A 26,633-nucleotide genomic window follows, 5' to 3' on the forward strand; every position below is an offset into this window, starting at 1 on the left:
GGGAGAAATTCTATGGTACATTGTACCATCTCTTTTCCATACAGTTGCTGTAGGCAGTCACTGGTAATTAGTCATGGTGTACATCCTTTCTACCTTTTCTGCAAACTGCCAGTTTATTCATCTCTAAGCTGAGTTCCCACATGTTTGAAACTATGACATATGTACACTAATTGCTCTGAGGCCAGGTGGCTTTCTTTTGGGCGTATCAAAGACACTATAAAGGAATTATTTACCAGTGATAGTTATTTTGTAATAACAAAAATTAAAATTGGAAATGGAGACTCATTGCCACTTACCTAATTCACTCTCGCAGCATCCTAAAACTACAGTTTCGTAGTTTATATGTTAATTTCTGGGTATTGTTTACAATGCCCTGAAGGTACACTTTAATTCAAGTCTCTTATCTCAGTACTTTATGCTTTGTGTTGGTTCTTAGTAAGCTACTCTTCAGTTTTTCTAGAGGTACTGCAAGTGTTGTCAATATGTCAATATTTCCTGTCTTCAGTTTTTCATTTACCACAAGTTACGACAGTGTGCAGAACTGTTGTTGTTCAATAATAATAATAATAATAATAATAATAATAATAATAATAATAATAGTAGTAATAATAATAATGTGTGGCTCAGTGGTGTGCTGCAAGTGCAGGTGATGCCCCACACTGTTGATTGGTGATGGATTGGTTAAAACACAGATTGAAAAGTCCATGATCTGACTAGGGATTCCACCCTGCTACCTTTTGTTTTCCAGGTAAATGCTTTACTGCTAGACTGCCAAACTCGACATTATTCTGTAACGAAACAAGTAATAAAACTGTGTTGTGTATACATGAAATTTTGTTCCTCATTTCACAATACTGTGATCCTCAACTAGTTAATACTATTTTAGTGGGGAAAAAAGTTTCTAGAACATTCTGGAATATTGCAACTGACAACGTCATTTTGTGGCAATACTAATCAGTGATGAAAGGAATTTTGGAATGCTGAAATGATGTTACTATCAGTTATGAAGTTGAAGTAAGTATGACATGATGCTTTTATGCATGTAAAGTGTGCAGATGGTAACATTGTAGTTTTAGTGCTCGTTCCTAAAAAAGGATCTCACTTGGCCTCCACAATGTATTACAAAGCGCTTCTTCCTTCAATTTCTACATCTACACTTGCATACCTAATCCCGAAGTCACCTTATCAGGTATGTTGGATGGTACCTTGTACCACTAATAGTCATTCCCTTTCGTGTTCCACTCACAAACAGAGTGAGGGAAAAACAACTTTGTATATGCCTCTGTACAAGCCCTAATTTCTCTTACCTTCGTGGTAGCAGTAAAATAGTTGTGCAGTCATCCACAGAAGTTGGTTCACTAAATTTTGTCAATAGTGTTCTTCAAAAAATGTGTCACCTTCCCTCCAGGGTACCCATTTGAGTTCATGAGGCATACCTGTAATACTTGCATGTTGATCGAACCTACTGCTAACATTTCTAGCAGCCCACCTCTCAATTGCTTGGATGTCTTCCTTTAATCTGACCCGATGGAGATCCCAAACGCAGGAGCAGTGTTCCAGAGTAGATCACACTAATGTTCTATATGTCGTCACCTTAACAGATGAACTACACGTTCCTGAACTCCCCGAATGAACTGAAGGTGACCATTTGCCTCTCCTACTACTGTACTTATGTGCTTGTTCCACTTCATATCCATCAGATTGTATATGTATATAGAGAATAAGAGTGGTCCTATTGCACTTCCCTGGAGCACTCCTGATAACATTCTTGTCCCTGATGAACACTCACCATTTGGAACAATGTACTGGGTTCTGTTACCTTCGAAGACTGTGAGCCACTCGCATATCTGGGAACCTTTTCTGTATGCTTGTACCTTCATTAAGTCTGCAATGCGTCAAATGCTTTCTAGAAATCTAGGAGTATGGAATGTGTATATTGCCCTTCATCCAGAGTTCGCAGGATATTGTGCACAGAAGGAAAGCTGAGTTTCACGTGAGCAATGCTTTCTAAATCCATGCTGATTTGTGGACAGAACCTATCTGCCTGAAGGAAATTTGTTGTATTCATACTCAGAATATGTTCAAGAATTCTGCAGCAAGCCAAAGGATATTAGTCTGTAATTTCACAGGTCTGTTCTTTTACCCAACTTGCATACAGGAGTGCCCTGCACTTTTTCCCAGTTGCGGTTTTGTGCTTTGGAACAGTTTTGATATAAATACAAGCTAAGTTAGGAGCCAATGCTGTAGAGTTCAAACTGTAAAACTGAGCTGAGATTCCATTTGGATCTGATGACATATTTGTTTTCAACTCTCTCTGTTGCCTCTCTATGCCAGGAATGCCTATTTATATGTCCTCCATATGGGAGTCTGTGTGATGTTCAAATGACAAAATGTTTGTATGAGTCCTCTGCCTGAATGAGTTATTCAGTGTGAAATTTAAAAATTCGGCTTTCCTTTGGCTGTCTTCTACTGTTACACCAAATTGGCCAATGAGTGACTGGATAGAAGCCTCAAACTCACATAGCTGTTTTATGTAGGATTAGAATTTTCTCAGCAAGATGTTTGCTGAGGTATGATTTGTGGATTGATAGGCACACAAATTTCTACAAAATTTTGTCTCTCATTGGTGTGTTCTATTTTGAACTGAGAGTGCAACAGTCTAAGTGATATCCAAATTTTGTTACTAAACCACTGTGAGCCTTCCCCCATCCTTAATCTACTTACTCACCACATACTTCCCCATAGTGCAATTTACAACCAGTTTAAACTTTGCCCATAGTTCCTGTACCTCTGTCATATAGGAACTAACTGGTATCCATTCATTGCCTAAGTGGGATGTTAACAGTTGCTTATCTCCTCCTCCCAGCAAAAACACTCTGCTAGCCTTCTTCATAGATTTATTAACTTCAGCAACTTTCATCTTTATGACATCATAATCACTAATCCCTATCACATAGAGTTTCTGTGAATGAAACTTGAATGATTTTAAAACTGCCATGGCAGAATCGGGTGGCCAGTAAAAACATTCAGTAATTAACCTGAGATCACGTAGGCCTGTTACATACGTCCAGATAAAAACAATATCTCTGTCTACAGCAATGAGCACTCTCCCTCCTATGTCGTATAATCTGTCTTTTCGATATACATTCCATGCCTTGCTAAATAGTTTGGATCTTTCTACTTCAGATTTGAGCCAGCTCTGGGTTCCAAGAATAATCTGAGCATGTCAACTTTCCTGGATTTTCATTTTTTGTAGACCTCATCCCATTGATTCCTGCAAATGTGTCAGTTTCATTGTTGTAGTGAGTAGGATTACAGTGAGTAAACAAATAAATGAAGAATGGAGCAAATGAATGAACAAAAGCAGAATGGATGAATGTTGTCACATTGCTGCACTGCTGTTTGTTGGCATTTGTTGAAGCTCTTGGACAATTGTAGAGAAGCATCATCATTCAGTTTAGTCAGATAAGTTTCTGGCTGTTCACACCATCCAGCCATAAATATTATCAATTTGGCCACATGGGTCAAGAAAGCTGGTGGTGAGAATACGAATGAGTCAATTTAAAGTTCATGTAGAAACTCTACTTCACACTGTGACAATCTCTCTCTCTCTCTCTCTCTCTCTCTCTCTCTCTCTCTCTCTCTCTCTCTCTCTCGCACGCGTGCATACGTGCAAACGCCCCCCCCCCCCCCCTCCTCGCATGAGAGAGGTGTGTGTGTGTGTGCTTCTTAGTTCTTTTGACATCTTTAAAAGCCATAACAAAATGTGAAATCAGATTTGTTTTTCTGTTCCAGATATCGGGGGGCAAGAATGTTGATCCCTTAGCTGTGGAGGATTATCTTGATTATATTGAAGGTTATTCTTCACAATTACTGGAATATGTAGTCAATATGACTGACATGAGTGTAAGTACATATAACTGTTTCAGTTGTGTAATAGTCACTCAGTATAGACTGAATATTATATGTTATGCATGCTAGTGTTGGAATTAATTGAAATTTGTCACTGTAATCTTTTGACTGGTTGTATCATTGCTTTTTGATTGTTCTCATTATTTTTATTGCTCACCTCAAGGTACTAATTTGACTGGTATGTCATTGATAAAGGAAAAAGGAACATGTATAACTTCGAGGAGCTGTTGAGGTGCTCACAAAGAAGCTCATAAATAACATGAGATTTTTTTTTTTTTTCAAGCTGTTTCATTAAGCTGTAACAAAAGTATGCAATTGTCCAAGGGATAAATTGAGGTGGGGAGAGATGTACTTAACAGAAATAGTAATATTTTACTTCAAATCAAATGTTACTACAAGCTGTTCTCATTTAACAGTTGGTTCAGTTATTGTTTGCCATTCCTGTAGATCGTGAAGCACATGGATTTTTAGCTCAGTTGCATTACAGTTTGTGAAAATTACAACCTTGAGAAATAGTGGTTCAAATGAATTCAGTGTCTGGAGGCTGAGGAGAACTAGACACCAACAATAAATGATTTAGATTGTAGAGACACTGCTTACATGTAAGAGCATTAGCAGCCTGTCGTGTGTGATTGTTTACTAGAAACTCTGTAAGTTTTAGGGCTTTCATATGCAGTAGAAATAAATAAAGAAGTGTCAGTAAGCCACCTTAAAGTCAGATGATATGATATCACCACCTGAGTGAGAATGTTGGGTCTCCAGAAGATGGGTGTGTCACATCATAACATTTTGCACCATACTAGACTTCTTGTTAAGACATTAATGTGCATGTTGTATCAGCAGATAGGCCAAAGCTGTGTACAGTGATGATTGGGAATTAAACAATGCAGTGTTAGCACAGCACTAGACGGTGACCAACTTGTCCATCTGACTGTAACAGCCTATACAGCATGCATCACCTCAGTGCTGCATCACTGAAACAAACTTGTCAGTGGCAACTGTTTGACCCCATTCTCTGGGTGGTTCATGCTGTATCATGCATGAGATTGCCTCAGTTTCATTGATATGCTGAGCAACAATTCTTTTTGTTTTATTTTGTGTTTTTGCAAATCCTACTTTAGCATGCCTTACAGCAATGGTCTTCTGTAAGTTAGACATTGCCTTGCTTATCAGTCTGGAAGCCTGCATTGTTGAATAACATAGTGGCCAAATGTCAGGTGTCTTAGTTTACGTTGCCATTGGATACAGCATGCAGTCTTGACTCCTAGTTCCGGAAGAGAATGTGGGCAGTAACTGCTACGCCAGACTCTTGAGGTTGAGGTACTGCCTGTTCTTCAGGCAACTCCACATGCCATGTTGCAACAGGACAACATCCACTTACTTGTGGTGAGGGATGTGTAAGTCTTCTTAAAGCCTGGAAAGTGCCATTTTATGTTTGTTTGATTGTCACCCGTACATCATGGCTGCAGTACATTTGCTCAGCAACTTGTATGTCATGGTCCTGTTTTCACTTTGTAGACTGGTATACCAGCTGTGTTAATGGAGAGTACCCAGGAACCTACTGAGATTCTCTGATTCCATACCATAGTGTTCAGAGGCTCTGAATACACTACATGGAGATCAAGTGAAACTGAATTCTCAAAATCAGATATAGAGTATAGTTCTATAATACTGATCATTCATCTATTGTTACATACAAAGTCAATTTTAGTCACATGTGTCATTCTTGATCATGCTATTTTCGCAAACTTAACTGTATTTCTTCATTTGGCTCATGGTGTAGCTCCTCTCCATTTGTGTGCTGCCTGACATTAGGCACACTATCAACCTTAATGCTCTACATTTTGATATTGCATCATTTGATGCATGTATGAATTTTGTGGGTATTTATGTATACAAATGGTGAAGCTCCAGCTCTAGACCCTATATTCAGGCTTGGTGATGCCATTAAGGAGATCTTTCTAGGTTCTGATAAGCTGAAATTCAGTCTAATCTAGAATCTTAGAGATCAGAGAGTGTTCTGTCTTTCCAAAGAGATATTACTAAAAAAACCCTTAAAGGGAGATGTGTTACCAGAACTCAAACCTGGATCTCCACCTTTCGCAGGTGAGGTGACACCTATTGTATTATTCAAGCACACTTCTTGGGCAGATTAAAGGATCAAATTGTCCCTAGTTAACCTCTGTGCCTTCCATATCCGTCAGGCTCCAGTGCAGTGCTGCAGTACCGATACCTCACAGAGAATGAACCATGAGTGAGTGTGATGTAAACCACAGCTTCACAGGTGGTACTGAGACTACATATTTTTGGTCTTTTGTGAAGGTGAACTTCAGTAAACATTGGTGACAAGTTAGAACAGTGCACTAGACTTTAACTGGAATGTGGTGCTCTGCCTTTCAGGGTTAGTCTGTCTTACCTGCTGTGCACACAAGTATGCTTTAAGGAACATCTAAAGGCTTTAACTTTTCACTTGTTTATCTCTATATTTACAGTGGAGACATCTTTTTCCTTATCTTGCAAAAGTGCCAACTTTACAGAATTGTCAAACAGCCTGTAGGAAACTTTCCTGGCAGATTAAAACTGTGTGCCCGACCGAGACTGGAACTCGGGACCTTTGCCTTTCGCGGGCAAGTGCACTACCAACTGAGCTACCGAAGCACGACTCACGACCGGTACTCACAGCTTTACTTCTGCCAGTACCTCGTCTCCTACCTTCCAAACTTTACAGAAGCTCTCCTGCGAACCTTGCAGAACTAGCACTCCTGAAAGAAAGGATATTGCGGAGACATGGCTTAGCCACAGCCTGGGGGATGTTTCCAAAAGGAAGATCCCCAAGATCAAGGGAATTGCGGTGGCACGCACACCACTGCTGCGCACAAGCTGTGCACCTGCAGATGATGTGGAGATTCTGGCATCCACTGAGGACCTAGATCTCACTTCACCCTCAGACCTAATGGATATACACTCCTGGAAATTGAAATAAGAACACCGTGAATTCATTGTCCCAGGAAGGGGAAACTTTATTGACACATTCCTGGGGTCACAGGCACATAGACACAGGCAACAGAGCATGCACAATGTCGGCACTAGTACAGTGTATATCCACCTTTCGCAGCAATGCAGGCTGCTATTCTCCCATGGAGACGATCGTAGAGATGCTGGATGTAGTCCTGTGGAACGGCTTGCCATGCCATTTCCACCTGGCGCCTCAGTTGGACCAGCGTTCGTGCTGGACGTGCAGACCGCGTGAGACGACGCTTCATCCAGTCCCAAACATGCTCAATGGGGGACAGATCCGGAGATCTTGCTGGCCAGGGTAGTTGACTTACACCTTCTAGAGCACGTTGGGTGGCACGGGATACATGCGGACGTGCATTGTCCTGTTGGAACAGCAAGTTCCCTTGCCGGTCTAGGAATGGTAGAACGATGGGTTCGATGACGGTTTGGATGTACCGTGCACTATTCAGTGTCCCCTCGACGATCACCAGTGGTGTACGGCCAGTGTAGGAGATCGCTCCCCACACCATGATGCCGGGTGTTGGGCCCTGTGTGCCTCGGTCGTATGCAGTCCTGATTGTGGCGCTCACCTGCACGGCGCCAAACACGCATACGACCATCATTGGCACCAAGGCAGAAGCGACTCTCATCGCTGAAGACGACACGTCTCCATTCGTCCCTCCATTCACGCCTGTCGCGACACCACTGGAGGCGGGCTGCACGATGTTGGGGCGTGAGCGGAAGACGGCCTAACGGTGTGCGGGACCGTAGCCCAGCTTCATGGAGACGGTTGCGAATGGTTCTCGCCGATACCCCAGGAGCAACAGTGTCCCTAATTTGCTGGGAAGTGGCGGTGCGGTCCCCTACGGCACTGCGTAGGATCCTACGGTCTTGGCGTGCATCCGTGCGTCGCTGCGGTCCGGTCCCAGATCGACGGGCACGTGCACCTTCCGCCGACCACTGGCGACAACATCGATGTACTGTGGAGACCTCACGCCCCACGTGTTGAGCAATTCGGCGGTACGTCCACCCGGCCTCCCGCATGCACACTATATGCCCTCGCTCAAAGTCCGTCAACTGCACATATGGTTCACGTCCACGCTCTCGCGGCATGCTACCAGTGTTAAAGACTGCGATGGAGCTCCGTATGCCACGGCAAACTGGCTGACACTGACGGCGGCGGTGCACAAATGCTGCGCAGCTAGCGCCATTCGATGGCCAACACCGCGGTTCCTGGTGTGTCCGCTGTGCCGTGCGTGTGATCATTGCTTGTACAGCCCTCTCGCAGTGTCCGGAGCAAGTATGGTGGGTCTGACACACCGGTGTCAATGTGTTCTTTTTTCCATTTCCAGGAGTGTAGATTGCTCAGGCAATAAGTCAGTGCAGCAGGTGACCCTGAGGCGTAAACTGCCTCTTTGAATGTTGCAAGCCTTCCCAGTCTCATGACGACGTCATCCTCCAATGGAATTGTGGTGGTTTCTTACACCGCCTGGCTGAGCTATGGCATCTGCTTTCTGCATTGCCCTCCAGGAAACCTGGATCCCGGCAATGCGGAGTCCTGCCCTCCGCGGCTATAAAGGATATTACAGGAACCGTAGCGACTATAATCGAGTGTCAGGCGGAGTTTGCGTTTATGTCCTAAACTCAGTCTGTAGTGAAACTGTGCCCCTTCAAACCCCTCTTGAAGGTGTGGCTGTCAGAAGAAGGATGTCACAGGAAATAACTGTCTGCAGTGTACATCTTCCTCCAAATAGTGCAGTGCCCTGAATGTATTAGATGCCCTGATTGATCAACTCCGTAAACCTTTCCTACTTTTGGGAAATTTTAACGCTCATAACCCCCTTGTGGGGGTGCCACCATGCTTAATGGCCGAGGCAGAGATGTCGAACATTTATTATCTCAGTTCGACCTCTGCCCCTTATATACTGGGACTGCCACACATTTCAGTGTGGCTCATGGTAGTTACTCGGCCATTGATTTATCAATTTGCAACCCATGACTTCTCCCATCTATCCACTGGAGAGCACATGACGACCGGTGTGGTAGTGACCACTTCTCCATCTTCCTGTCACTGCCCCAGCATGAGGCCCACGGACGCGTGCCCAGATGGGCTTTAAACAAGGCAGAATGGGAAACTTTCACCTCTACTGTCACCATTGAATATCCCCCATACGGAAACATTGATGTGATGGTTCAGCAGGTGACTTCAACAATCCTTTCTGCTGCAGAAAACGCGATCCTTTGCTCTTTAGGATGCCCCCGGTGAAAGGCAGTCCTTTGGTGGTCGCTGGAAGTCCCTGAAGCAATTAAGGAGTGTCAGCGAGCTCTACAGCAGCATGAATGTTACCCTTCCCTGGAGCACCTCATAGCCTTTAAACGGCTCCGTGCCCTCGTTTGCCAACTCATGAAACAACAGAAGCAGGAGTGTTGGGAGAAATACGTATTGACCATTGGGTACTGTACATCACCTTCCCAAGTCTGGGCAAGGATCAAACGTGTTTTCAGGTACCAGACCCCAACAGGTGTTAACATAAATGGCGTGTTATCTACTGACACAATCGCGATCGCCGAGCACTTTGCTGAGCACTATGCTCGAACCTCAGCCTTTCGCACTCTCAAATGGTGGCTGGAAGGGAAAGTCCTCTTGTTCACTACATGCTCCATTGAATCCTATAGCGCCTCATTTACAGAGTGGGAGCTCCTCAGTGCCCTTGCACATTGCCCCGGCACTACTCCTGAGCCTGATCGGATCCACAGTCAGATGATTCAACATCTCTCATCTGACTACAAATGACATCTCCTTGTCATTTTCAACCGGATCTGGTGCGATAGCATCTTTCCATTGCAATGGCAGGAGAGCACCATCATTCCGGTGCTCAAACCTGGTGAAAATCCACTTGATGTGAATAGCTATAAGCCTCACCAACATTCTTTGTAAGCTGCTGGAACGTATGGTGTGTTGGGTCGGGTCCTGGAGTCACGTGGCCTGCTGCCTCCATGTCAGGGCAGCTTCCGCCAGGGTCGATCTACCACTGATAATCTTGTGTCTCTCGAGTCTGCCATCCGAACAGCCTTTTCCAGACGCCAACACCTGGTTGCTGTCTTTTTTGATTTACAAAAAGCGTATGACACCACCTGGTGACATTATATCGTTGCCACATTATATGAATGGGATCTTCGAGGCCCATTCCCAATTTTTATCCAAAATTTCCTGTCGCTTCGTACTTTCTGTGTCCAAGTTGGTGCCTCCCATAGCTCCCCCGTATCTAGGAGAATGGGGTCCTGCAGGGCTCTATATTGAGTCTATATCTATTTTTAGTGGCCATTGATGGTCTAGCAGCAGCTGTAGGACCGTCCGTCTCACTTTCTGTGTATGCAGACGATTTCTGCATTTTGTACTGCTCCACCAGTAGTGGTGTTGCTGAGCAGCGCCTACAGGGAGCCATCCACATGGCGCAGTTATGGGCTCTAGCTCACAGTTTCCAGTTTTCGGCCGCAAAGTCGTGTGTTATGGACTTCTGTCAGTGCTGTACCGTTCATCTAGAACCAGAACTTTACCATAATGATGATCCACTCACTGTAGTGGAGACATATCGATTCTTAGGACTGGTTTTTGATGCCCGATGGACTTGGCTTCCTCACCTTCATCAGCTTAAGTGCAAGTGCTGGCAGCACCTCAATGCCCTCCGCTGCCTAAGCAACACCAACTGGGGTGCAGATCACTCTACGCTGCTGCAGCTCTACAGAGCCCTTGTTCAATCCCGTCTTGACTATGGGAGCCTGGTTTATGGTTCGGTGGTGCCCTCAGCATTGCGTTTAGTCAACCTAGTGCACTACTGTGGTGTTCGCCTAAGAGGCAGGTACTTTCAGGACGAATCCGGTGGCCAGCGTCCTGGTGGAGGCCGGAGTCCCTCCATTGCAGGTTAGGCGTGCACAACTGCTGGCCAGTTACGTTGCACATGTTCGTAGTTCTCTTGCGTATCTGAATTACCGTTTTCTTTTCCCACCCATGGTGGTTCATCTCCCGCATCGGCGGCCCAGGTCAGGGCTTCCAATTGCAGTTAGTATCCGATCCTTTCTTTCCGAACTGAAGTCGTTGCCTTTACCACCTATACTTGAGGTCCATTCACGTACACCTCCATGGCGTACACTGAGGCTGCGGCTTTGCCTGGACCTTTCACATGGTCCTAAGGACTCGGTTAACCCCTCGGCTATCCACTGCCACATTCTCTTGATTCTTGACATGTGCCGAGGCCATGAAGTTGTTTACACCGACGGCTTGATGCCTCATGATCATGTCAGCTTTGCGTATGTCCATGGAGGACATATTGAACAGCATTTCTTGCCCGATGGCTGCAGTGTTTTCAGTACCTCGTGCTCTCGAGCACATTCGTTCATGCACTTCTGTGTACTTACTGGAGATTGGCTTCTCTGCAACTGACCTGCGATCAGTACTACAGTGCAAGGTTTTGCGGCTTTGGGAGACGGAATGTCATAACCTCAGTATGTACAACAAACTGTGTGCCATTAAGGAGACTATGAATGTGTGGAAGACCTCCACGCGGGCCTCTCGCTGGGACCCTGTGGTTCTCTCTTGGCTCCGCATTGGCGACACTTGGGTGACACAAGGCTACCTCCTGCGCCGTGATGACCCACCTCAGTGTTGGTGCTGCGCCTGCCTGACAGTGACCCGTATATTGTTGAGCTGTCCGTCTTTGTCTGCCCTGCGATGGACTCTTCACTTACCAGAGTCGCTGCCATTAATTTTAGCTGACAACGCCTCATCGGCTAATTTAGTTTTACATTTTATTCGTGACAGGGGGTTGTATCATTCTATATAAATTTTCACACGTCATTTGTCCCTTCGTGTTCTCCACTCTAATGCTTTTAGGCTGGATGTTTTAATGTGTCGCAGAGTGGCTGGCTTTTCCTTTTTATTCTTGTAGCCAGCTAGCCATGGTCATCTGATCTCTTGTTTTTATCACTTCTACCTGTTTCTTGCTTCTCTCTGTGGTTTTCTTTTCCTGTTTTGTCCATAGCAATGTTGGTTGTCCTCCTGTCGTTCTTCTGGTTCTTCCATTCTCCTGTTATTGTGCTGTACGTTTCCTTTCCTTTCTTCTTTCCCTTGTGTAATTATTATACCAGGAACAAGGGACCAATGAACTCACAGTTCGGTCCCTTCCCCCCCCCCCCCTCCTCCCCCTTACGCTCCTTTAAACCAACCAACCAACCAGCATCTTGGACGACCTCCTCTCGGCTCTTTTGCTGTGAGGTGGGCACTGCCTCTTTAGCCATTTGTGCAGTGGTGCCCCCCCCCCCCCCCCACTTTGTGCACATTGCGCCCAGCTTTCAAATGTCTGTCATTTCCTAATGGTATGTCCTTTTTTAATTGCTTACATTCTTGTTGTTCTTTTCTGTCTATGTTATCAGCCATTTTAGCGAATGACACAAGGGCTGTTGACTGTGTTTTACTTTTTATCCATCATAACAGTATGGCAAAGGCCATTTAATTTTTAGTTATAACATGGGATAAAATCTCATAGTACTGTTACATAGATGTTGAGTAAAATTATGTATAAAAGTAATGTCAACAGAACACTTGAAAATGGCACATATTCCAAAAAAAGCTTGTTGTGAACCTGTGTAATCAACAAGAAGTAAATAATTTGCAGCTGTATTTGTCAAAAGTGTTCTTTAAAAATATTGTATTTCCTTTTACATAGTCCAGTCACATTAATGTGACCACCGCCCATGTTCAAAGTCATTGTGCAATAACGACTCATGGATGGCAGGTGGCAGCACTAGCAAAAAATGGTTCAAATGGCTCTGAGCACTATGGGGCTTAACATCTTAGGTCATCAGTCCCCTAGAACTTAGAACTACTTAAACCTAACTAACCTAAGGACATCACACACATCCATGCCCGAGGCAGGATTCGAACCTGTGACCTTAGCAGTCCTGCGGTTCTGGACTGCAGCACCTAGAACCGCACGGCCACCGCGGCCAGCGCAGCACTAGCAGTGGAGGGTATATGAAGCATGTTGGAGGAATGTGGACAACAGTGCGGTCATTGTGTAATGCAGAAACAGAGTGATTTATCTGATGTCCAAAAGGACGTGATTATTATTTTTCGGGCCAAGGTTAGAAGCATTTCCAAAATGGCTAAAGTTATAAACAGTTCATTTGCCGCCATGGTTAAAGTATACCATGCATTGCAAAGTGGCACTATGCAAAACTAAAACTGAGGCAACTGTGGTGCAGTGCAAGCCATAAATGATGGCTGAATGGGCTGAATGACAACTGCGGAGATCTGTATGGGCAAATATATGGGCAGCTATTGAGCAACTGACTACCCAGGGGAACCCAAAGGACTACCATCAGTCTCGTCTGCCACCGATCAGCAAACATTGCTGTATATGGGCATCAGCAGCAGGTGCCTGGTTCTTGCACCCATGCTGACTGCTGTTTGGTGGCAAAGAAGGATGGAATTTGCATGCCAGTACTGCAACTGGACATCCACAGAGTGGTGATAGGTGGCCTTTTCAGATTCATAATGATTTATGCTTCATCAAGCGGATGGCTAATTGCACGTATGATGTGAAACATCTGAAAGCAAACGTCCTGCACAATTGTTGGAAGGATCTAGGCTGGAGGGCATTCCCCGGTGATCTCGTAGTTCTAGAAGGCACAGTGGATCAACAAAATTATGCATCTATCCTTGGAAATCATGTCCACCCATACAAGCAGTTTTTTTTCTCCTTTTTTTTTTCTCTCTCCTTGGCACCATGGCACCTACCAACAAGACAATAAAATGTGTCGCACAGCTTGCACTGTTTGTGCATGGTTTGAAGAGCACGAGTATGAGTTAACTGTACTCCCTGGCCACCAAACACCCCATATATAAACAAAATAGAGATTCTGTGGGACCAAGTAGATGGAGCTGTTCACACTATGACTACTCAACTGAGAAACGTAGGACATCTTGCCATGGCACGGGAGCTGGCATGGCTCCACATCCCTGTCGGTACCTTCAAGAACCCCACTGACTCTCTTCCTGCGTGCCTCACAGCGGTCCACCCTGCCAAAGGTGGTTATTCAGACTCTTGATGGGGTCACATTAATGTGATTGGACAGTGTACTTTTTAGGGAATTAATTCCTAAACTGCTAACAACTTTTCACATATTTAAGTCGTTTCCAAACTTTTTACAATTAACAATTTAGTCATTTATGTCCAACACACAGTAGTAATATTTCAGTTCATTTCTTATGCTGAACATATGCTAAATCTCCTTGATCTACCAGAACTTCTGTACATACACAGGTGACTGTTGTGTATTTTCTTATCTAGCCTGATCACCACCACCACCACCACCACCACCACCACCACCACCACCACCACCTATGGCACTTCTCTCTTCCAGTTTCTATAGATATTAGAGACACAATGTCTCTCTTTCATTTTTTGATTACTGTTTTCTGTCTACATATATACTCCACAAGTCACCTTAATGTGGGTGCTGGAGGATATTTTGGGTACTATAATAATTTCCCCTCTTTCCTGTTCCATATGCGAATGTGTATCGTCACGACTGTAGCAGCGGTCTGTGTATGTAATGAAACACTGAAAATGGAATGGTCAGACTAAGCAGGTGGTCATACCATCCGAGTTCGAATTGGTGAGGTTCTGCTGTATAATTTTACAAATATTTCTTGGAAAGCTTGTGTTAAAACATAAAGCATCATCATGTGTGTAGAATACGTTGGTCAGAAATGAAATAAGCCTCCACATGAACTCAGATTTCTTGGATTTCCTCATGATAATTTTGCAAGGTGTATATGAGAGGGAGTAATAAGTTGCTAAAATCTTCTTGGAATGTATTGTCTAGGAATTTTAACTATAAACCTGCCCATGATGAACAGTGCCTCTCCTGCAGCATTTTCTGTTCCAAGTTTAATGAGTATTTTCATGGTATTGTAGATACTGTTAAACTTGCAGTGAATCTGCTGTCGTTGTGTGTGGACCTCCTGTATTGATCCTACCAGATAAGGGTCATAGACAAATGAGTGATACTGAAGAATAGGTGAAATGAGGGTTCTTGAAGCTTCCTGTATTGTGGGTGAATTAAATTTCTCTAGAATTCTTCCACTGAATTTGGATCTGGCATCTGTTTTTCCTAGTATCAGTTTTGTGAGCTCATTTGACTTCAAACCAGTCTGGATGCATACTCCTAATTTAATGGTTGTGATTATTTCCAGTGATTGATCACCAGTTTTGTAATTTAACAGTATTGGGTCCTAATGATTGTTTATGTGCAATATTTTTCATTTATTTGTGGAGATTCACCAGTCAGTTCCTGAGCCAACCTTCAAGCCTGTGCATGTCTTTTTCTATTTGAACCTTAAATCCTGAAACCATAACTGATACAAAATTTATTTGCATTAGGAAATGCAGGAGAACCTCATTAATCTGCTCTCTATGGGACTGGGAGCATGGTCAGAACACACAAAGGTCTGATTACCAGAGGATCACTTTTATTGACTAGTAACATTACAGAACAGTATAGTATAATTTTCAACTGAAAATACTACCTGAAATATTGTTCTATGTTAAAATGGTAACAAAATGAAAAGAAAATGTTGACACACTAAAAAATTTACACAAAAGTGTAATGTACAATAGTGCCTGTACAGTCAAATACATCTGTATTGTATGGTAAGAGTGAAAGTATAACAACTCCGCATACTTTATTTCAGAAATCACACAATAGAAAATGTTCTGTTCTTAAGCAGGATTAGAAAAGTCAGTAATATTCTTTTGCTTAGCAGATGACTCCCTTGATTTTCACATGATGATCCACCATTTCCTAATTCACAAAATGTCTATTGAAGTAGACATAGAGCTTTGTTCGATATACTGAAGAACTACATAAAATTCATTAGTAGCATCATGACTGTAGCGGCGGTCCGTGAATGTAACAAAACACTGAAAATGAAAATGGAATGGTCAGACTAAGCGGGGATCAAACCATCCAAGTTCAGATTGGTGAGGTTCTGCTGTATAATTTTACAAATATTTCTTGGAAAGCTTGTGTTAAAATGTAAAGCATCATCATGTGTGTAGAATACATTGGTCAGAAATGAAAATTTATGTAATTCCTGTTGAAAACATGAAGTTTCAAAATCTTAGAACAAGGTAGGATGCAGTTACACCATGTTATTACTACATTCTCTATTATAATTCCAAAGGTGTGGTACAAAGCTGTACATGGAAGTATTTAATTCAAGGGGTAAAGGTAACAACTTGCCAAATACTAGAGGTGCTGAGTCACAGAAAGGCACATAGTCAAGCCTGAGAGCTTTTTGGGTAGCTATCAGTCTTCTTTATGTGCCATACGGCTTAACACCTCTTCTGTATCGGGAGTTGTTATCTTTGCTCTTCAAATTATTTACATTGCACCTAGATTTTCTATTACCGTGTTGAAAGTTTTATTTGTCATGCATGAAACAAAACTGAATCCAAAATGTGTCTTTACAAATCATTAAATTTCTTTAATTCATTGCTTGTTTTTAACAGGGTAATACTGCACTTCATTATGCAGTTTCCAGTGGAAACTTTGATGTAGTGTCCATATTACTTGATTCAAAGGTATGCGACATAAATAAACCAAACACTGCTGGGTACACGTGTGTAATGCTGGCTACATTGGTGAAATTACGCAATGAAACTCATAGGCAGATCATCCGGAGGATGTTTCACCTGGCAGATGTAAACATAAAAGCAAAACCTGTAAGTTGTTTCTTGGTTTTTCGTGTCATACTGGTATGAAAAATAGTGTAAATGCTTCAGTACACATGCAACAAATGTTCACCATTGTTAGATTTGGGCAGTATTGTACCATGCTGCTTTAAAAGTTTTGTGCAAACTGAGGTGACATGCAACTAAACACTTGAATTTGTAACATCAGGAATTGTAGTATGAACCATTGACAGGTCACTGTTGTCTTCTTTGTAGCAGTAATATAAATACTATGTTTTAACCTAATGATATGTGTAAAAGACTACCTGACACATAAAGTAGCGCACAGGCCTGTAGAAAAGGGCTGAAAATGCTTTGCTTTCAGACAAAATATTTTGTTAGAATTAATGTCGTGTGTGTGGCTCAAAATACTCTGCTTTCAGGGCAGAATCTTTTGTCAGAATTAAATTTGTGTGTGTGTGTGTGTGTGTGTGTGTGTGTGTGTGTGTGTGTGTGTGTGAGAGAGAGAGAGAGAGAGAGAGAGAAAATATATGACAATAGACTACTGTGTTTGTCACCCTTAAGTACTTGCCTGTCCACTGCTTAGTGCCTCCTATGTGGTGCATAGTCCTTTCTTCTTTATATATAATCTCCTGGAGTTCCCATTATTGCATTTGTTAACATAAAATGGGCAGGCCTTTTTTTTTTCAGAAAAGTAATGTTTGTAGTAGAAGCTAGAAGCTATTTACCATGATCATATTCAAAGGGACATTTGCCACTTCTGTTACGGGAAACTTTCTGCAACACCACATAATTGTGAAGTCAAATAAGCTTGGTTCACAATGTAGTGTTGCGATTTCCTACTCTCTTGTACCAGAACGAATTAAGAAATAATTGTGTTAGTTCTCTATTTTACATTTGTCTCTTGTCACATAATTTTGTAGCAGAATGACCAGTGATAAAATAATAATTTCAAAATTGGCACACTGGTTTCTGGTTTGAAATACTTCAAAGAAGCAATACCATGTGAAATATTTATGAATCTTATGTAAATTCAGGGATGTCAGTATGAGCAGTTGATAAAGAGTGTAGTGTGCATTATTTCACACTGTCCCGTTCATAAAGAAATTGAAAACACTTCTGCTGTTCTGTTTATTAGAAAATATTTTGAGAAATTGTCATTCTAATATAAATGAATAGTAGAATGGCTCTTGAAGAAGTTTTATCTGATTATATTGTAAATAAAATATTTGTATTTTACGAATTGCAAATGGATAATGTTATGCAGATACCTCATATCAGGCAGCTAAACATCTATCCTGTTTTTGTTTTAGAAGAAATAGCATGTTTGTGGTATCTAGTGTTCATTTGTTACATTTTATCATTCTATGTTTCTTGATGGCAGAATGATGAGTGACAAAAGTTTGATAGTGTATGACATAACATATGTTAAGAGAGTTGAAAGATAATGCAAAGGTGAGATCAAATAATACTTATTTGTCTTTCATTCTCAGTGAAGTATTGCATATTGCCCATCTGCTGGGTTATTAATGATGGTCCACTCTTCACTTATTTGGTACATTTCAGCTGTCATTCTAATGTATCTTGGTAGCAGAATGATAAACAGTAAAATAACAATTTATAAAAATATTTGCACTGAGTTAAGTGGTACTCAAAACAAAGTAATTATTTTAGAAACAGTGGGAAGGTATATAATGTATAAAGATTATCCTGCAGGCAGCTGCTAGTATTTATTTGTGAAAAATACAGACTTCAGAAAACGAGAAAAAATGGCAAAGGAGATGGAGTAAATTAGATTTGACAGAAAGTACACTCAATACAGTTGATTTATATTTTTTTTTCTCCTCTGCCCCCTCTCCCCCATATTCCCACCCAAACCAGTAGCACAATGAAAGTATTTTGACCATAGTTGGTCATTGTGTTGCATTTAGCATTTGAATTCTTTATTTTTCATAATACAGTAAAATTGTTAGAGTAATAATAATTGTACACTAATGTTTGTCAAAATTGCATCATCAAAGAGCATACATGTGACTGAAATGAACATTGTGACACAAATTGGAGACATGACAGTACACAAATGCCCAGAAATATACTATTGTAAATTGGGGGTATACAACTATAAATGATCTGACTTACATAATTCAGTGTGATGCGAAGCCTACACACAATGTAATCAGTGCTTCTAAATCTATGAAATAGATGTCCCTGGAGGCAATTCTGTGTAGTTTTTCCTCTGTGTGGTTTTTATGTGGGCCCACAGAGTATTGAAAGTGGTTACTGGAAACCATTACAAATAAGTTGCAGACCAACTTTATCCCATGTTCCATACATGGTGTCGAACAAATGCAAATGCCAGAGTTCTACTGGTAGCCACCAGAGAAGGCTTGCTCATTCTTCATCGTGTGTGGCAGAACATTGTCTCTTCGAAATGTAACATGTGGATCTGCATGAAGGAATAGCAGTACATAGGACTCAGAAGCCTCCGTGAAATTGTGATTACTGTTCAGATTGTCAGCAATATGTTGGACCTTGATAACATGTAGTGGCCAATGGCATGAAGAAAAGAAAATTGGACCTCAACATTGTGGCCTGCCAGATTGTGGTCATCGTTATAGGTTCCAAAACATTCAGCCCTCTCTGTAAAAGAGGTTGAAGAAAGGCTCTTGCAGAAACATACTTTCCCAACCAGTGACTACATTCGCATGACCATTGTAATGTGAGGAATTTGCAGTTTTTAGGGATAAAAAGCAGATGCGATGTAATGAGTCACCAGTTCACCCCCCAGCTTACAGCACTGAACCATCTGTATGGACAGCTTCACACTATTTACAAGGTTCAGCATCAGGCGAAGACTCCAGCTCTAGGTGTACAATTCAATAGTAGGTACGTGTGTGATACAAAAGTAAAGGAGGGCAATTAATCCACTTAATTGTCAGTGTGTGCTCCGGAACATGCTTGATGATGTCTGTGCCCCTCTTTTATCTGCCAGTTCTCCATAGACATTACTGTTGTAACAGTGTCCCACACAAACCAAAAGAATCACAATAAGCAAAACCATTTCCTGGAGAACAGTGATTCTGTGCCCTTCAAACTCTTTCACAGTGTGCATGTTAAAGGTGCATGCGAACAACTGCTTTCTCATTTCCACTTCCTTTGATGGCTTTAAACCGATTCAGCATTGTATAACACTGACTTTTCCACTCACAAAAGACAGGATGCTGCTGGTTCTACATAAATATATAGACAAAAACTGCAGCTTCTCTCATTGCTATGGAACCCTTTACTATTGCATTTTAATGTACGACGTTGTTTTGATGTCAAACTGTCCTTACACTCTGACAGATTTAATAAAAGTCACTTAACTCAGAGGCAGTGGATGAGCAGTTTGCTGAAGACATGCTCTTGCTCTCTATTGGAAGGCAAAAACTGCATAACTCCTGTGCATCCTTATAGAAAATGATGTGCAGAAACGTTTCAAAGAGTGAGAGAAACAGATTCAGATGTGTGTGGACTCAAACTGAACCGAATTTGGACAAATAATTGAGCATGTTTGATCAGTACACAGATCTGCAACATGAGTCATATTGTTTTTGTGTTGAACTTCATACACAAATCTATAGTAAATTCCTCACCTTTCCTGAGTTTGGATTCATTCAGTTTTCTTTCTTTCTTTTTCCTGTGGTGTTTTAAGTTCAATATACATGTCTGCACAAGTTTGGCAATCAGTAGTTGTGGCATTGTTAGCTAGGTGAGCCCATCCACAATGGCAAGGTCATACCACATCGCAAGGTGAAAATCGATTTTTAATTGTTCTGAGGCCAAAACTGCATAAAAGCAAAATGAATTTGGTTTGTAATTGTCATGACACGGGTGCGAGACATTTTCAATATGCTGTCCACTGATCAAAGTTTTTCAAGGCTCATGTTCAGAATGCATTGTGAAGTTTGTGCCTTCAGTTAAGTTGAGTTACATTCATAATTTGAGCACTGAACACAACCCCTCTCAATAACCCCACAATCAGAACTCATACAGATTAAGATCAGATGATCTGGATTGGCAGGCTGTAGGAAAAAGACACCTGATAGGTATAGCATTTCTGAAATTTTTCTGCAGCAGGCACTTCACTGGCTGCGCAATATGCAGGGGAGCACTGTCTTACATAACAATGGTCCTACCAACACATTCCACACTGTAGAAGGGTTGCAATGATGGTGTGCAAAAGACTCTCATAGCATTTACCAGTGATGGTACAGGTAACAGGACCCACAGGAGTCAGCTATTCGAAAAATATGGACCTGCAATAAATGATACTATCAACCCATACCATACAGACACCTCTGCAGAATGAAATGGTACTGGTTGACGGGTGTGAGGATTTTTCGTTGTCCATATTCTGCAATTCTGCATATTGACGTGTTCTTGGAGATGGAAATTGGCTTTGTATGGCCAGAGAATGTTCTGTGGCCATTCATTGCCCACTTCAAGGCAAGAAGTTTCAGAGTGAATGTTTGTCTTCAGCAGTGCAGGCTGTTTCGTTGGATTTTATGCAGTGTTCACAGGCATGTCCAACGTTCAGGCAATTCCTGATGCACCGCTCTACCCCTCCTGCAATGCTGTGGCCACACTTTTGATGTCGAGTCAGCTGCTTTTCTCCCTGTTGCCACATTTCACTTCAGAAGAACCTATATTTCGAATTTTGTAATCATTTTCTCCATATCCATAGGAGACACCGGACCAATGCCTTTTTTTCATACTCTTGAGCATACAGAACTTCTGCAGAGCTACTAGCGCACAGTTGCACGTCTTGTAAAAGAGAATAAAGCAGCATGCGATCCTTCATGGATGCAGTCTTGTTGGGCACCTCGTGTGCAAACTGAGGAACAATCATGTGCCATGTGTCTGTTAGTGTGCATATTTCTAATGCTTACAACGCCATCCATTGATCAAATTTTCGTTGATTCCCCCCCCCCCCCCCATGCATTTCCTCCGTGCATCAACAATATGCTCTTCAAGCCTGACATTATTCTGAGCAGTGGTTATCTTTCCACAATGTGTAGAAATTAGAACTTTAATTATGGACACCTACTAAACCTCTCCCTCCCCCCTCCCCCTCCCTCTCCCACCCTCCCTCTCCCCCTCCCCCCTCCCTCTCCCACCCTCCCTCTCCCCCTCCCCCCTCCCTCTCCCACCCTCCCTCTCCCCCTCCCCCCTCCCTCTCCCACCCTCCCTCTCCCCCTCCCCCCCCTCTCCCACCCTCCCTCTCCTCCCCTCCTCCCCTAGCGCAGTGAGTATATGGCAACCAACAAAAAGTGGCAGTACTTAAGAATCTGCTTTAGAGTTCAAAGAACAACATGATTGAACTATTTGGTCATGTTTGCAGAAAATTAATTTCTTTTCATTATTCAGTATTTGTTACAGTGAAATTTGTGGGAATTAATAAATTTCTTGGTTTTATGTTCTGGTTGTTAATTTTCTGTGCATGTGCAGTTTTCTGTGTGCACTATGAAGAAATGCACGTCTTGGTTGCATAGGTATTAGTGCGACATCATTATGATGTCAAGTACAAAAAAAATTATTACTTGTCATCGCTTGATTGTAACACTGTGAGGCAAGTGACCATAAACATAGCATGCCCATTTCCATTTCAACATGAGGTTTGGTGAGCTCCTGATGTGTGACCCTTAACGTGTACAAATTTTGCAAATTGGCACTCAAAGTTGTACATATAAACTTAGCTAGCTACTTGATATGCAGAAATCTGTATTTGCAGCTCTTGTTGCTTTTAACCATTGCAGATACATTAAATTATCAATGCTTCATCTAATATGTCACTACTAGCTGAGAAACCTGGCATTGCCCAGCTATTTATTTATGTCTTTTGGTTTAGACTTTGTGCACTTGAAATTTTAGGTTTGACTTACAAAGCTGCTTTGTGTACAACATTGAAGTAGTATTGTTGAGAGACATGAATGAAGACCTTTTTTGCTTGACTAACACGGGAGAGAGCCACATAGAAAAGCAAGTGACACTATGATCCACATCCTCATCTGCATCTGCAACAGGCAGTGTCTCACCTTATGCTATGTTTATGGTCATGGCATAACATAAGCTCACCAGGAATTTTACATGTTTAAAGTGAAATTATAAATTGTTCAGAATAAGTGGGATTTGGACTATAAAAAAACTTGCATGTCTGTGCTGCTTCCCATCAAAATTTGGAATGAGATTCTGCAAAAAGTGATTTAAATTTTAGGGCAACAGCAAGTCTTGACTTGTTATCTGGATTGGATACTTGAGACTGCATGGTCCACGGTCTTCCAGCCTTTGTTGCGTTTGCATAAAAAACTTGACAATTTCTAAGCATTTGTATTCATAAACAAAACATAATCAAAGTGTAATGACTAGGCACCCAAATGACAAAGCAAACTTCATAAATTCATTTTTCCTAGCAAAAAATGTAAATAAAACCAATCAAAAGAAGCAAAGCGATGTTGTTAAGTTTTTAAAGTACAAAGGAAAATCAGTAAATCCGTATATCCTAACCAAGTCAATTCCCTGGTAATTTGTATTCATAAAGATAAGATTGTGGCATTTTAATTCTGTCCCTGACGTAAACTTCCAGACATACATCTGTCACTGAAAATGGAACATTCCCAGGTGTAAATAAAATATCTTGTTGAAACCTGGTAGGTCTGTAGAGGGATCAAAATACTGCAATTTTATGCCTAGTTTCACTTTTAAGGGATAAAACACACCCTGAAAGGTAATTTGACATATCAAATTTAGAGGGAACATCTTCAAAGTCTTGATATATAAAAAATCTGTTTCATATTGAAGCTGAAATGTAACTGAGAACTGTGTAATCAACTTCTGTAATAATTTGAAATTTTACAAAATACCTTAACACTGTTAATTAATTTAAAAGAATTTTGTTACAACATAAATTAAAGAATATTTCATGCCACAGCCATCCATGTATAACAAAGATCATTTCTGAAATACAGTTTTTAGCAAATGTGCTGTACACAATGTGTTGTTGAAGTCATTCAGTCTCTAGCGCAGTAGTTGCCCATTTGTCTTGTTTTGAAAACAACTGTCTGTCTATTTAGTAAGCAAGTACGTAAGGCTCCAGTTCTCCGCTGATACATGTCTACGGAGCAGCAAGTTAAGTGTTTATCTTTTTCTGTGTTTTACATGTAGAATGTTTATTAAATTTCTAGTGTGTTTCTCTGTTTAAGAGGTTTAGTCTCACGTTTTTATAACTGTAAATTCATTCAGTCTGTAGCGCAATAGTTGCTCACTGAACAGCCAGTCAGCTAGGTAGCTCGTTAATGCATCAGTGTCCACTGGTGACACATAAGGAGGGTAGCTTGTTGCTTATCTAGGATTGTCTGCTTTTATAGTTCACTTCTTCAGTTAGTCTTGCTAAGATGGGTAGGATGTATGCATGCTGTGCGTGGACACTGGAGGAGCTGGTCGCAGTTTGCGAACAGCTGAATGTGCTTTTGGCTACAGTCAGTCACTTTCCGCCTCGAGTGATGCGAACACGTTTTCACCTGCCACTCACCATGCTGTGAGGGCAGATCCAGTGTTTTGGATGCGCTAGGGGGTGCCTTGGAAGTAGAGCCCATGGGCAAAGCAAGTGACACCTGAGGTGCCCCGTGTGACGTGCCAGATTCTCCACCACCAGTACACCCTAAGGCAGCAGCCTCAAGTTTACTGACTGTAGCCAAAAGTACATTCAGCTGTTTGCGAATTGTGGCCGAGCTCCTCCTGTGTCTGCACACAGCATGCACACATCCTACCCATCATAGCAAGACTTATTGAAGAAGCGAACTATAAGAGCAGACAATCCTAAATACACAAATTGCTATGGTTGTGATGTGGCACCAATGGATGCTGATGCATTAATGTGCTACCTAGCAGACTGTTTAGTGAGCAACTATTATGCTACAAACTGAATGAATGCAATACTGATTGGAGGTGACTTCTACCCACTGAGTAGAGACTGGGATGTCTATGGATTCACTGCAGAAGGTTGAGACAGACAGTCGTGCGAAATACTTCTGAACATGTTTTCTGAAAATTGTCATGAGCAGCTAGCTCATCAGCCTACATACAGCGGAAATATCTTAGACCTTTTAGCTACAAATAGGCTGCACCTTATCAACAGTGTCAGTAAGAAACAGGGATTAGTGATCATGATGTCGTTATAGCAACTATGATTACGAAAGTTAATAAATCAGTCAAGAAGGCTAAGAGAGCGTTTCTGCTAGATAGGGCAGATAAACAGTTATTAACATCTCAGTTAGACAGTGAATTAGTATCACTTAGTTCCATTGAATGGTTGTGGAGCATTAAAGGCAAGGTTTAAGCAGATTGTAAATTGTGGTATGGAGAGTTAAGTTTCTAGTTAAGTGGATAAAGGATGGAAAAGACCCACCATGGTTTAATAACAAGATCTGGAAAATGCTGAGGAAGCAGAGGATGTTGCACTCTTGGTTCAAAGGGGACCGCATAAATGATAAGCGAAGGTTAGTAGAGATTCGAGCGTCTGTGAAAAGATCAGTGCACGAAGCGTACAACCACTACCACTGTCACACCTTAGCAAAAGATCTGGCAGAGAAACCAAGAAAATTCTGGTCATGTGTAAAATCGCTAAGTGAGTCTAAGGCCTTCATTCAGTCCCTGGTGTGGCAGTTGAAGAGAGCAAAAAGAAAGCTGAACTTTCAAATTTCACATTCAAGAAATCATTTGCACAGGAGAATCGTACATACATACTGTTTATCTGATCATCACACAGACTCATGTATGAGTGACATAGTACACTACTGGCCATTAAAATTGCTACATCAAGAAAAATGCAGATGATAAACGGGTATTCATTGGACAAATATATTATACTAGAACCGACATGTGATTACATTTTCACGCAATTTGGGTGCATAGATCCTGAGAAATCAGTACCCAGAATAACCACCTCTGGCCGTAATAAAGGCCTTGATACGCCTGGGCATTGAGTCAAACAGAGCTTGGATGGCGTGTACAGGTACAACTGCTCATGCAGCTTCAACACGATACCACAGTTCATCAAGAGTAGTGACTGGCGTATTGTGACGAGCCAGTTCCTCGGCCACCATTGACAACACGTTTTCAATTATGTGAGAGATCTGGAGAATGTGCTGGCCAGGGCAGCACTCGAACATTTTCTGTATCCAGAAAAATTCGTACAGGACCTGCAACATGCGGTCGTGCATTATCCTGCTGAAATGTAGGGTTTCGCAGGGATCAAATGAAGGGTAGAGCTATGGGTCGTAACACATCTCAAATGTAACGTCCACTATTCAAAGTGCCATCAATGTGAACAAGACGTGACCGAGACGCGTAACCAGTGGCACCCCATACCATCACGGTGGGTGATATGCCAGTACAGCGATGACAAATACACGCTTCCAATGTAAGTTCACCAATATGTTGCCAAACACGGATGCGACCATCATGATGCTGTAAACAGAACCTGGATTCATCCGAAAAAATGACGTTTTGATATTCGTGCACCCAGGTTCATCGTTGAGTACACCATCGCAGGCGCTCCTGTCTGTGATGCAGCGTTAAGGGTAACCGCAGCCATGGTCTCCGAGCTGATAGTCCATGCTGCTGCAAATGTCATCGAACTGTTCATGCAGATGGTTGTTGTCTTGCAAACGTCCCCATCTGTTGACTCAGGTATCGAGACATGGCTGCACGATCTATTACAGCCATGCAGATAAGATGCCTGTCATCTCGACTGCTAGTGATACGAGGCCGTTGGGATCCAGCATGGCGTTCCGTATTACCCACCTGAACCCACCGATTCCATATTCTGCTAACTGTCATTGGATCTCGAGCAACGCGAGCAGCAATGTCGCTATACAGTAAACCACAATTGCGATAGGCTACAATCCGACCTTTATCAAAGTCGGA

General features: G+C 42.1%; 1 protein-coding gene across 1 annotated transcript in view; it reads left to right on the forward strand.

Moving 5' to 3' along the window:
• Positions 1–26,633, forward strand: part of LOC126248649 (KN motif and ankyrin repeat domain-containing protein 3) — a 395,607-nt gene that overhangs the window by 357,561 nt on the left and 11,413 nt on the right. The window contains exons 11-12 of the mRNA XM_049949838.1: positions 3,796–3,906; positions 16,485–16,697. Of these exons, the coding sequence (XP_049805795.1) occupies positions 3,796–3,906; positions 16,485–16,697 (324 nt within the window). The remainder of the gene's footprint in view (positions 1–3,795; positions 3,907–16,484; positions 16,698–26,633) is intronic.

The sequence above is a fragment of the Schistocerca nitens genome, chromosome 3 (assembly GCF_023898315.1).
Source record: "Schistocerca nitens isolate TAMUIC-IGC-003100 chromosome 3, iqSchNite1.1, whole genome shotgun sequence".
Lineage (NCBI taxonomy): Eukaryota > Metazoa > Arthropoda > Insecta > Orthoptera > Acrididae > Schistocerca > Schistocerca nitens.